The sequence below is a fragment of the Gopherus flavomarginatus genome, chromosome 5 (genome assembly GCF_025201925.1).
Source record: "Gopherus flavomarginatus isolate rGopFla2 chromosome 5, rGopFla2.mat.asm, whole genome shotgun sequence".
Classification (NCBI taxonomy): domain Eukaryota; kingdom Metazoa; phylum Chordata; order Testudines; family Testudinidae; genus Gopherus; species Gopherus flavomarginatus.
In genome coordinates, this window is record NC_066621.1 from 90,600,270 (window position 1) to 90,614,352 (window position 14,083).

The 14,083-nt window shown below is 42.4% G+C and overlaps 1 protein-coding gene across 16 annotated transcripts in view; it reads left to right on the forward strand.

Moving 5' to 3' along the window:
- RAD51B (RAD51 paralog B) overlaps window positions 1-14,083 on the forward strand; it is a 680,879-nt gene that overhangs the window by 482,117 nt on the left and 184,679 nt on the right. For 15 of the 16 annotated variants that reach the window (XM_050953536.1, XM_050953533.1, XM_050953537.1 and 12 more), the window contains one exon: window positions 11,072-11,150. In XM_050953536.1, the coding sequence (XP_050809493.1) occupies window positions 11,072-11,150 (79 nt within the window). Of the gene's footprint in view, window positions 1-11,071; window positions 11,151-12,072; window positions 12,119-14,083 lie in introns of those variants that run through there. The other variant, XM_050953546.1, reaches the window with a different exon arrangement.

Here is a 14,083-nt window from a genome sequence, read left to right on the forward strand (position 1 = left end):
GGGTTCGGCTGGGCGGGGCGGGGGTTCGGCTCTCAGCTGTTTTCTTTGGAGTAATATGGCCCTCGCCGCTTTACGAGTTGTGCAGGCCTGTTCCAGGGGATCTGCTGGAGACTAGGACCACCTAGGAAAGGGCCCTGTGTCTCTGCACTGGGTTCTGGTCACCAGCTCCCTGACACAGTGGTACCATTACAGTAATTTTACCAAGGATGCCCCTTAGCTGTGGAAGCTCCCAGGGCCCCTAGGGAGACTACATGAAAAAAATAACACAGCGGAGATGTCACTGATACTACCAAGTGCCCCCTCCTGACCACACACTGAGTGGGGAATCCAAGTATTTCTGCTCTAAGGCCCACAGGGACTCTGGTGCTGGGTAAAGATCTGGCAGCACACAGTGCACTCTGCCTTCTCCTACCTTGGAAACTGTCCCACTCCCTCCTTAAACATGCTGTCTGTGCTGCCTCTATGCCATTCGAGGATTCCCCTCTCTCAGAGGGAATCCTTGGTTGCTCCTGTAAGACACCTTTCCGATTGCACTGGGGCAGCACAAAGCAGCTAGGGTTAAGAATTGAAGCTGTCATGATCCTGAGAAAAATATAGATCACCCCCAGAACAACAACTGCTGCTTTAATTGTTTCATTCCAGCCTCAGGATCTGGATTTCTAGAATGTATCAAGTCCCTACACATTGACATTAAAGCAGCAGGTGAATTCCAACAAGGGACAGAAGATTCAAGCAGCAAGAAAGAAAGAAAAAAAAACAAGTGTCTGAGTTATTTGATGCAAAATCAAGTTAGATGTTTTCCTCACTCTTTTACTAGGCTCTGAAGCAGCTGAAAAAACAACTCTTCTAAATCTACTCTAAGCAAAATTCTGGCATGAGGATTGTCTGTCCCAGACATTTGGCACAATCAGAGGAAAGATTTGTTTTGCTTAGCACTGGTTTTATTAGTACATGCATCTAATTGAACATTCAAAGATAATCACTTCCCTGTTGAATGACATTGCCAGTTCAATGGGCTTCCTTCTCAGTTCTCAGCTATGGTCTTCCAGGCAAATGTAGTTGTCAGTAATGCAGTTAGAAAGTTCTGCTGGGAATTCCTGGCTAACAGAACAGACTGATTTTTCTGAAGTCATTTCAGAAGAAATAACTGCAGTGGTGAGAGAGAGACTCATTTTGGAAATGTACTACATTTGGTGGTTTATCCATGCATTTGAGAGAGACAACCTCTAAAACACGTGTTGGAGTGGTCATAGCCATAGTTTTGCTATTAAATAAAAATGCTTTGTGTATGTATCTGTGTGTGACACTTGGGTATTCCCCCTTCCTTCCTGTCACCCCTCAGTCATTGACTACAAAAGATAAGATGGGGTAAATCCACCAGAAAAGAAAAAAAGAGAACCTGTTCCTGATCAAAAGGACAAAGCATTTCTTTTCAAGGAAATAAAAACAACTAAGAAAACTTAGCATAAAGGGGTGGAGGGCGGGTAGGTTAAAGCAACCCGTGAGGAAGCCTCACATGAAGCTTTCTGTCCTTCCGTTGGAATGTGCTACAATAATATTTACTCCAGCTCTTTAGAAAAAAAAGCAAGTGCTGTCAAAACTCTGTTATTCTATGACATCTACTGGGCCAGTGCATAAATACTGATGTGTTATTCAAGAAGACATGCAAAGGAATAAAATGTTATTGACAGAGTCCGTTTTTGGTTTCCAAGCTGTAATATTGTACAGCAAGTATTAACGGGTTTAGTTGTCTGGAGGCAAAAGAGACAAAGGACTAGGAGGATGTGTTTTGTGAGGCATCAACTGTTAATGTAACTGATTTGTCTGGCCAAAATAATGCAAAACAGGAACTTGCATTAAAAATTCCTTTAGCTTTTGCAGTGTTTGAGAGTATCTCACTTTTTGTAGCTATAAGGCCCAAATTTCTTAAGGAATTTAAGCATTGCTTGACTGAGTGTTGCAGTCTGAAGGCTCCTCTAATTTATGTCAGCTACCAAAGTCTCCAAGCAGCCATTAAAACAATTGGGATTGACGATGTCCAGAGATATCTACTCCTGCCCCCTTTTGTCTAACCATACTTGCTATGCTGGTAGCCTGGAAGGGAGGAGTGGTATAGGATATGTTCCTGTTACTCTATTCCACTGTAGGATCATTCTACGCTGGGACTATCCTCCAGTGGCTGGCTAAAATGGCTCAGGGCAGCTTAACAAAAAAAGGAACAGTGAAGTAACTGACTCAATAAATTAAATTGCACTATTAGAAAAACAAAACAAGTCCCCAAAAACATGCCTAGATCCCAAGGAACTGAACAAAGCTACAAAGGGACAGAAGTTTCAGCTCCCAAATGTGAAAGTAGTAAGTAGCAGTCTGAGTGGAACTTAAACCCTTCAGTATTTTGGACTTGTCCAGTGGATTTTGGGAAGCACCCATAGATGATTATAGTTCTAGGTATACCACATGCACCATACCATATGGCACATATTGTTTCCAAGAGCCACCTTTTAGCATCTCAGTGTGTATGAATAGTATTCAGCAAGATGGCAGTATGGAAATCCCACTGGTACTCACATCCTAGTTTGGGGCCAAACCAGAGAAGAATGTGAAATTTGTCCAAAGAAAGTTTCTCAATGTTCCAGGGGGTGCGGGGAGGAGAATAGTGGGGTTTCATCATGATTTGAACAGAAATGAAGTATTATCCTTAAGTCAACTCATTTAATCAAATACTTCGTCAAATTCTCCTAATTCATAATTTCATTAATATCTTTAGATTTCCATTGTGAAAACTTATTTCTTCACAAACTTTAGTCTCTTTTACAGGCTGAGATTCCATAGCTACAATCAAAATAATCTCACAGACTCCAGACTTGTTTTCCCAACTACTGGTGATTTAAATCCACTGTATTTTGATAATTTTACCTTTGGTAGCAGATTTATTCTTGATTTTCTTTGTTTTCTGACAGCACTTGGGTTCTGTTATCAAGTTTGATTGTATTGAAGTGTCCATTCAGTTCACTGTCCATTCACCATTTTCCTTGATATCATCATAGGGTTTATATAGCTCTGCAGTTATACCACTGATTTCTGTGGTTCGCTTCTTCCACAAAGCTCACAAACAGTAACATGTGTTAAAAAGAATGCTTTCACAAATTAAACAAAACTCTGTTAAGACATTATTTTTTCCTCTTGTTGTCATTAGGTCTCCCAGCATCTTCAGTGTTGGGATTGAGCTGTCCATCTTCTCTTATTTTATCTAATCTAATTGTATCTGTCTAGTTACTAGCTTGTAGACATGTGGACTCACCCCTGCGGTTCCTCCTGCTGGTGACTTCTGGGAATTAGTTCAATTTCCAGCCCGGAGCGCCTTCTGCAGGCCGGTGATCTGCCTTACCACTTGCTGTTGAGCCCTGTGTCCCTTCCTGGGCCCCGGTGCCCCTTTCTCTGGGTGCTGCCCCCTGGCAGGAACTCCTCAGTCTTAGGTTCTCCCCTCCCCGGGGAACTCCCACCCACTATTTCCACCTCGCCTCAGTATAAGGCTACTGCTAGTCATTGTCTAGCCCCATGCCCTGGGGCAGACTGCAGTATCAACCTACTCATCACTGGCAAGGTTGGGTTTGGACCCGCTGCCTTGGCCTATCCCTGGGCTGACCTCTGCAACCCCGAGTACCCATAGGCCCCCCTGCTAGGCCGCAGCCTAGGGCTTTCCAGGCTGGAGCTCCTCAGCTTCTCTGCCTTTTCCCAGCCCTGCTCCACTCAGGTACCGTGTCTCCAGCTCCCTGCAGCCAGGCCCTTCTCCCTCTACAGGCATAGGTAGACTGACTGTCTGTCTCTGGCTTCTCTGCCTTTATAGGGCCAGCTGAGTCTGTTTGGGGGGTTGCCCCAGCTGCAGCCCCTTCCCCCAATCAGCCCAGCCTAAAAGCTGCTTTCTCCAGCCACAGCCCCCTCCCAGGGCTGTTTTTAAGCCCTTCAGGGCCGGAGTGGGTGTTCACCCCGCTACATAGCTGTAGTCATCAATGCAATATCTGAGCTCCTACATGGTATCTCTGTATCTTTATAATCTCCTCATGGCAGGAACCATGTTTTCTTCTGCAGCTTGTATAGCACCTGTCACACCTTGTTAGTAAATAATAATCATCGCAAGCCTGTTTAGAGTAAATCTGTGACGCTGAAAAGAAACGGAAAAAAGATTTGATGGTTCTTGCCATGTCAGGGCTTTGGCATCACTTTGTTTCCAACTTCTTCTATCATCCAGCTCTGCCATTTGCTTTCAGGAGTGACTATTGTACAATGAATAACCAGCTTATGCTTTTATGGGCCATTCCAGACAATTATGAATAACAAACTAGAATGCAGCTTCATTGATTTTATTTATTTAATTTGTTTGTTAGAATACTCTAGCTACAAATTAGCTATCTTTGATCTCCATTTATCTTTGTTTCACCCACCTTGAAATGTATACTCTTGAGGTGAAACCTGGGCTTCAGTGAAGTCAATGGGAGTTTTGCCATTGACTTCTATGGTGACACGTTTTCATCCGCGGTGCATTGATTAAATAGACTGAGAAGTTTATGTAGCTTAACTCATGTCATTGCCTTTGTATCCTTTTCAGAAATACTGTTGTGTAACTTCCTACACCAAACTCTTCTCACTGGATGACCTTAATTAGTATTATATGTCACCAACCAACAGGACACTACTGCAACTATTTCTTTCACCATACCCAGCAGGACACCAGTGCTTAAATAGTGCTGCAGGATGTCAGGATTGTAGGCATATACACCTACAGAGGATTAGAGGATTTGTGTAGTAGTTTTCCTCCACAAAACCAAACAAATGTCTGGGGAAAGCCCTCCTTTATAGTGGAGAGGGGTGCAAATGTCAGAGATGGATTTTGAACCCTCAGAGTTTGGGGCTATGCAGATTCTTGATTTTGTTTTAGCCTGTTATAAAGTTAGGCATCATTTGCAGAATTTGGATTTCAATTCAGGTTCAGATTACAAAACCCCTCAAATTTGGGGTGGTAATGACTAAAGCTGGAGCAACAGCTATAGTTAACGTTACCTGGGCATTTCTAAGGCACATTTTCTTCATTAGATCTGTCTGCTCAAATGTTCCTGAACCTTTGTTGTACTGAAAACCTTATCAAGTTGTCCACAGCTCTTCAGCTGGCCACCTGAACATTCTATCTCCGGTGAGAGAAACTGGTGCTGGCTACAAGTATTCCTAAGCAAGGTAGTAAGGAGAGCCATTTACCCCTAAATTGTAACTTCTGGCGAATAGAAAGCTTCCCTCTTCCTACTTTTACTCCATCATCCTGCAAATCCTTAATCACGTGAGGGATATCAAGGAGGTTGCTGGTTTGGATGGTCCCAGTCCAGCTGGGCCTGTGTGTATGAGATTGGCTGGGAGGGTTGAACTCCTCACCTCCCTTCAGGGACATGGAATGCTGTGCACTGCCTCAAACTCAGGGATAGTCATGGGTTCTATTCTGTATTCCTGTCCTGTTCTCTTTATGTGGTGTTTGAATAGGTACATATATGCATATCAATCAGGAACACTTTTCAAACTATGTTCATGTAAAATTTAATATTTCATTTAAAAACCCGAATATCTAGCCTTTCTGGTTGGGACGATAACCTTTAAACTAAGGCTGTGCAAAGCTGTCTTTCTGAATCTGCAGAGATGTAAAATGAAACAAAAGCTTTGCCTGACATGAATTTCCCCCATTCTTCTGAATGGAATGTTAACTCTGAACCCAAATAACAACAATTTATGGCAAATTTTTCAAAGGAGACTTGTGGTGTACCTGTGAAAGTGTGCATGCATATGCAGATTTACACTTATTTATGCACATACCAACACTGTGCATAAAACTCTGGTAACTGAACGCACAAATGGTCTTTTGGATGTCTATCCATTTGTGCATGCAGTTGTGATTAACGTGCATGCAAATATAGATTAGCAGTTGTGCCCCCTATTTTGCACAGAGTACTGATAATTTAACCTTAAATGTCAAATTTCTAATCTATTTCTCTGTAGATCTGTTTAATAGAAACATCCTGCAGTTCTGGGGGAGACTAGTAGAGCATCACTACCATTTTTTGTCTCAGTTTGACCCCAGATGAATAAGAATGAACACTGTTAAGAACATAAGAACGGCCATACTGGGTCAGACCAAAGGTCCATCTAGCCCAGTATCCTGTCTGCCAACAGTGGCCAATGCCAGGTGCCCCAGAGGGAGTGAACCTAACAGGTAACGATCAAGTGATCTCTCTTTTGCCATCCATCTCCACCCTCTGACAAACAGAGACTAGGGACACCATTCCTTACCTATCCTGGCTAATAGTGATTAATGGACTTAACCTCCATAAATTTATCTAGTTCTCTTTTAAACCCTGTTATAGTCCTAGCCTTCACAACATCCTCTGGCAAGGAGTTCCACAGGTTGACTGTGCACTGTGTGAAGAAGAACTTCCTTTTATTAGTTTTAAACCTGCTGCCCACTAATTTCATTTGGTGGACCCTAGTTCTTATATTATGGGAACAAGTAAACAACTTTTCCTTATTTGCTTTCTTCACAACACTCATGATTGTATATACTTCTATCATATCCTCCCTTAGTCTCCTCTTTTCCAAGCTGAAAAGTCTTAGCCTCTTTAATCTCTCCTTATATGGGACCTGTTCCAAACCCCTAACCATTTTAGTTACCCTTCTCTGAACCTTTTCTAATGCCAGTATATCTTTTTTGAGATGAGGAGACCACATCTGTACACTGTATTCAAGATGTGGGCGTACCATGGATTTCTATAAGGGCAATAAAATATTCTCCATCTTATTCTCTATCCCTTTTTGAATGATTCCTAACATTCTGTTTGCTTTTTTGACTGCCACTGCACACTGCGTGGACATCTTCAGAGAACTATCCAAGATGACGCCAAGATCTCTTTCCTTATTAGTTGTAGCTAAATTAACTCCCATCATATTGTATGTATAGTTGAGGTTATTTTTTCCAATGTGCATTACTTTACATTTATCCACATTATATTTCATTTGCTTTTGTTGCCCAATCACTTAGTTTTGTGAGATCTTTTTGAAGTTTTTCATATTCTGCTTTAGTCTTAACTATCTTGAGCAGTTCTCGGACTATAGTAGTATGCAAGCACAAAAAGCATGGTAAAGACAAATACGATGGCACTTTTTTTTTTTTTTAAATTTCTATGGCTTCTCTCCCTCCCCACATTCAAATGAAAGTGCTGGAACATTCAAGTGAAGGATGGGAGGCGGGCAGGGAGGTACAGGAAAGGGAATTCTGATATTGTCAGGGTGAATCACAGACGTGATCTCTGGCACACTTCTTTCTCCAGCAGCTTGTTACAGTAAGAACAATAATTAACGTGCAGGAGAGGAAAGTGCTTGCATTGCGGTTTTCCTGTATGGAGCAGGTCACAAAGGTTACATTGCATCCTGAGATGGCTTTGCTGGCTTCACACAGCTCATGCAAAACACTGACGCTGGTGACTGACCCGACGTTCTTTGGCTGTACATGCGGTATTTGTGTGTCCATCTTTATTTCATACCTTACTAGTGAGGGTAAATTGCAAGGCCAACAAACATTACATATAAATTCTGAAAACCATAAGATTGAATCTAGTTTTGGAGTGGAGAAAACGTAGATCATAATAGTTAGATTTAAAAACCAGATATCAGGAGTATGTTTTTTTGCTGCCTTTATCAGAATAATGTGAGACTGGATCACAAGAAATCTGAATATGATCTGGGTCCTGACCTATAAGACCAACAGAGCATAGCTACTGTATAGATCTCCTCGGCTTTTACTGTGCCATGCAACACTGTGACCCTAAGACCACTCCAGTGTCAGATGGCAAGGGACTCCCTGGTACAGAGCAGTGAGTTTCAGATGGTCTGACCAGCCCAGTGTACCCCAACTCACTGTTGTCATAATCTGTATCTAAAATGGGTCATGTAAGCAGGACCGGCGCTAGAGTTTTTCGCGCCCTAGGCGCACAACCATTTTGCCGCGCGGCTCCGGTGGACCTGCCACAGCCATTTCTGCGGAAGGTCCGTTGGTCTGCGGCTCCGGTGGAGCTGCCGCAGCCGTGCCTGAGGGAGGTCCACTGGAGCCGTGTGGGACCAGCAGACCGTCCGCAGGCATGCCTGCGGCAGCTCCACCAGACCCGCGGACCAATGGACCTTCCACAGCTACAACTGCGGCAGGTCCACCGGAGCCGCCTGCCGCTCCCCTACCCCAGCAAAATGCCGCCCCCCAAAAATCCTGGCGCCCTAGGCGATTGCCTAGTTCGCCTCAATGGAAGTGCCGGCCCTGCATGTAAGGTATCATACACAAACTGGTGACACATGGGTGATTAATTTCATTGTGAAATGTATTAACAGTGTGTGAAGAATTATGGATACTCACTAATATTATGCTTTAAAGTCCGTGACCAAACAAAGACAGAAACACGTTTCCCCCCAGAGAGGAGGGAAGGCAGCTATCTATGTATCTCAAGTGAAATTAAGGAAGGTGCTACCAGAAAAAATGGAAGCCCCATTTACATATACAAATCAGCAGGGGGGTGGGAAATCCACAAGAAGGTAAGAATAGTATGAGGTCATCCTGAGTCTGGGGACAATACACTGAGTTTGGGAAAATTTAAGGAGAAAAGAAGAAGCCATCTTGACATCTATCACAAAAGATCTTTCACCTAGGAAGACCAGGGAAACCAGCACCTTGTACTTATGAAGGTCCTTACTCAGAGAACATCAGCCACGACAGGAGGTAAAAAGATTAGTAAGAAATCTATCTTGAACCAAGGCTGTAGTTTGTTGAGTCTTAGCCACTAGAAAACATATTTTATTTTTATTTGCTTGTAACCATTTTGTCTTCATTCTTTGCACTTGATCTCTTTTTGTTAAGTAAATTGTGTTACTTTTAATCTAAACCAACCCAATGCTGTTTGAACTGAAGTGACTGTTAACACCAGTCTCTTTAGAGGAGCAACAAACCTTATTTGCTTCTCTGGGTATTCCAGGAGAGGGCTGAGCACTTCAGGGTAGATGATTTTGGGAGAATTCAGGACTGAGGGTGACAAGAGTGGAGCTATTGTGTTGTAGGCAGGCTTCTGGGGTTAGAGCATTGAACCAGGATTGCTCAACACACAGATGCTTGGTGCATACTTGTATGCTGGCTGGGTGCACCAGACATGGAGCTACATGTGCAGAGCATTTTAATGTATTTGGGGTTACAGGACAAGTGATGATACCACTCCAACTGGTCTTAATCACACTCCAAATTGTGACAAACACTTGTTGGAAAGTTATGTGTCGTATGATTCTTCAGCTGCACAATCCACATCTTGCTGCCAAGTTGTGATCCAGAATTTAAGCCTTCATTGCTGATATTGTTAAACTCCTAGCCCTTGTGTTTGTGAAGAAACTTTCCAAACACGCATGAGTGTAAAATGATGCAGTCTTGTCTGCCCAAGTTTGCAGTCAGATCTTAAATAAGAGTTCTGAAAGGGGTGTACTTCCCTCATTTACCCATGGAATGTTGTCTTTGAAACCTGGTGGCATAAAAATGGTTAAATATTTTACTTCTGATTATTTTAGCAAAAACACCTAGCTAAAGTGCTTGTCTAGCAACCCCCAACATAGTTAACTTAAAGTTAAATCCGTGCTTATATGTTTTGCTGAATTGGGTCCTGACTTTCTGAAGTATTCAGCACTCGCAACTCCAGTTAAAATCAAAGGGAGCTGTATCTCTTCGCGTCAGGCCATTACTATATAAACTGTGAAAAACATTCAGATTTCAAGGGATAACTCTGCACCTGGCTGTGTTATTTAATAAGCATTGAGAAATGACGGAGATTTTTGCACATCCTGGAGCAGAGAGAGATGTGGGGTTTTATAAGACACGTAGCTTCAGGACTTTAATCCCTAAGAAGAATCCCTAAGGTTGGGAACAATGCTCTGAAAACCCAAGGCTGGTAACCTGATTTCCAGTTTCTTTCCTATCTTGGGATGAAGAAAAGCAGTGAGCATTCAAGTGTTTACCAACAACTGTCAATGTCAACTTCTTCTGCAGTGTCCACGCAGGAATCATTGGTTCAGGGTTTGAGCTGATTACCCTTCAGGCAGTGCTTGGCACATTTCAGAGAGGTGATAGAGTACTCTTTTTTCAGTGTATGTTGTTAGTCAGTGATCCTCAACGTGCGGTACAAGAAGCCAATGATACATCAGGCTTTGGTGACTGGTACGTTAGACTACAACTCTCTACCTTAATGATAAGCCTGTCTCTTGGGTATCAGAGAGTATCAGAGCTCTGGCACAGCCCATCTCCTCTTCACTGGTGTGTGGTCAAACCTGTAGTGAAGCTAAGGCAGCTCTAAGACTGGGCTTTGGCGCATCCTAGACTTGATTGCAGATTAGAGCGCACACAGTCAAATACTGGGCTAAATTGAAGTGCTCTGAGACTTGCAGTGGCACAAAGCATCTGCAGTCTCCCTGCTGTCAGGGGACACACAGCAGAGCAGCACAGCTTTAAAGGTGAGTGGCATTGGGATGGAATAGAGAGTGGCCAGAATGTGCATCTGTGGAGTGAAGATTAAAGCAGTTCTTACTCAGAAAACCCTCCGGGAAGGCCAGGCACTGGTAGTGCCACCAACCTTCACTCAGTTGAATCCCTCTGGGTACAACTGGCTGCACCAGCAAGAGAGGTTGTGATATTTGACCAGGGTTAATAAACACTTGTGAGAAGTAGAGAACTAGGGGGAGAGTGTGCAGTTTCCATGAACTGCACACTTCCATGAAGTTCTTGCAAGACCCATGAATCCCTTTAAAATGCCAGCACGATCTGTACTTGTTTTTCATAAGAATCTCGGTTACCGTAGAACTGAAGAGAGGTAATCAATAGCCATTTTATAGTCCCTCTGCAGTGTACTGTACCTTTTACTTTAACTCATGGTAGTAGCTTCAGAAAAGTAAATCCACAAAGATTAATCCACAAACTTGAGTTGTAATCAATACATTTTAGGGATTTCTTCTTGTTGTTCTGCAGGTCCTGGTTGCTAAATCTCCCATTGCTCCATTCTCAGCTTTCTTCTACACCATTGAAAATTCTGGCCTGGTTCTTCAAGGTAAGATCACAAAGGAGATTTTGTTTTACCAATGAGTGTTTTAAGTAGGCTGAAAGCAGAAAATACTGTGATTGTTTAAAATGGTGCCTTGGTAACTAATTAAAAGAATATATTGGAGCAAGCTGGCTGACAAACACAATCACGCTGCTCCTTTCATTATACTGTCTTGAATTATACTGTATTGTGTTGCATATTTCCACATATCTGACAGCAAATGAGCTATGAAATAATTAATCAAGTCTCCCAGTTTTCATTCAAGGTGAAACCAAATTATTCTGGAGGCATCTCTCCAGTAGGTGGGCTTCTCATGGAGAAACATACCTGTCTTGAAATATGATAAAAATATGCAATATTATATTGTCCCCCTTTTAGCTGTTAGACGGAGACCAATAAAAACACAGGAAATCATCATCACTCCCCTTTCTTATACATGTCTTGTTGTGATCACCTTAAGGTGAAGGCCATCTGGCCATAAACATACCTATGATTCTATATATGGATTGGTCTACTCATTTGTTGATATGTAAATCCCCAACTCACTGTACTGAATCCACCTTTTGCTGAACTGATCTTGGTTGGTTTCCACCCATGTTCCTAACTGATCCAATTTACCAGACTAAATTCTTAAGGTAGACCTATCAGTGCCTGCCCCTCCCATTCAGATGTATGTGATCTGACCTGCTATGGAGCTAATATTGTTTAAAAATCTCAGTCTCACAATTCCTCAGTCTTCAGTGGCTCAGAAATCACTGGCCTATCTGATCCTATGAAACACTGTAAGCCTTGTATTTAACTGCATACCAAAAAGCCATTCTGCCAGACTTAATGGCTAGATTCTGCTAGGTTAAGCTTGGATCTGTGGCAACTTAGATTGTAAGCTCTTTGGAGCATGGGCTGTCTTTTTGTTCAGTGTTTTTTACAGATCGTAGCACTGTGTTGTCCTGATCCATGACGGAGGCTTGTACGTTCTGCTTACGGTAATACCGCTAATAATAACAATATACAATGGTCAGAGAAAAAGGATACTTGGATGATTTGCAATGCAATGGATCCATTTTTGTTTGTTTGACTCAGTTGTGTGCTTGTTTGTGGGGTCCACTAGTTGCTTTCTAAACAGTTGGACACTATATTCAATGCATTCTTACTTGTGCTGGAAGCTTAATCTGCCTCAGTTGGTATTAGTAACCTAAACAGGCTACAGAAGTCAGGGACAATTTTCTTTACTTAAAGCGGAGTAGACTGGTAGGGGTGGGTATGGATATTTTTAGACTCAGCCCAGAGCAAAAGAAAGGGCTGTTTTATGTCTGTCCCAAACATCTTCATAGTTCTGGAGGATAATTCTAACCCTAATTAGCAAAGTGGACCCATCTCCTGATGTATCTATCCCCAGACACTAACAATGAAAATCCTTCCTTCCCAAAGGTCTCTTCTGTCAGAAAATGGAAGTGTTTGTCTGGTGAATATAATTGTTTGTTTGAGTCTACTTTTTTCAACCAAGAGTATGGATTCCCCATTGATTGGATCCTGCCCTTTCAGAGAAACAGATTGGCCCGGTCATTTACTATGATCATGGAGTAGGAGCCTCTTATAGCTGGCTTTTAGACTGCACTGTTGCAGGGATATGGTAGTTGCTTTTTGCACTTTATCCTCTGTCTCCAGGTGTAAAAGGTTAAGTCACTTTTTTTTTGAAAGGAGGATAAAAGATAAACCCAGATTAATCTAAACAAATCCTTTGTTATACATTCTTTGCACATCTAGAAAGCAGTTTAAAATTCTTATTTGTTTTAGCCACATATTAGATTTTGACCAGGCAGTTATAATTTCAAATCCTTTTTTGTTTGTTTGTTAGCTATTTTCCCTTTCTTATTGCTGTGGAAAGTTGACTTTAATTAAAGATAGGGAGGAAACCAAGGTCCTGTTTTCTCTAGTAATTTTCCACAGGCTATTCCATTTAGTAGTTAACATCCTAACCAGAGACCAGACTGCAGTATCTGAACCTTAGATGTCACAGGACTCAATCTGAGTCTGTGCTTTTATGTAACCCACCTCTGTTCTTCTCGGTTCTGTTTAATGAGTTCAGTGTTATTGAGAAATGGTGTCTAAGCACTAAGGCCCTGTTTATGGATTCCTTCCTTACACTTGTGAGCACTTGCTCAGATGAGTAGAGTCTCATTTACTTGAATGGGGTTACTCCTGTGAGTGAGGGTTCTACATTCAGCCTCCAAATGACTACTGTTGTCGTTGTTTCATTTATTCTGTTCTGAACACCGAAAATGAGCTTGGTACTGCTCAAAACACAGAGGAAGGAGTGTAACAAAACATTTGGAAATAACTGAGTGTCAGATAGGAGGATACCTAACCTGCTAGCCAAAAGGTAACTGGGTATCTAGTACAAGGAGAGACCAGGCTTCTGCCTGAAAAGTGCCTGGGAACTATGGGAGAGGTAGAACCTGTGTTTCTGTCTGAATAGAGGCTAGATGCTGAGTAATGGGTGACAATTAAGCAGCTAGCTGAGGCATGTCTGGCGAGAGATGGTACCTGTGCTCCGGGCTGAAAGGCAACTTACTGCTAACAAATGGAATCTATCCCATAGGCTGATAGCAGAGGCAGCTTTTCCATTGAGTCTTTGTTGTGCATGGCAGTCGGTGTCAGGAGGGGGAACACATTCAGGGCGTCTGACAAGAGAACAAGGGGATGAGTGTGGGAACTGGTGAGAAACAGCAGCTGTCTGAAATGAAATGCCCAGGATTCTTTCCTCTAACTGTGGGGGTCCCATCATTAGTCTATTACCCATGAGGCCATAAACAAATTGACATTGAAAATGTACCTGGAAATGCCTTGATTATAAAGGAGGAGAGGAGAATAAAAGACAAAGTGAAAGTTTGATTTAACAGCTCCACAAGCAATTCCCATTGCCACCTCTGAGGGATTAG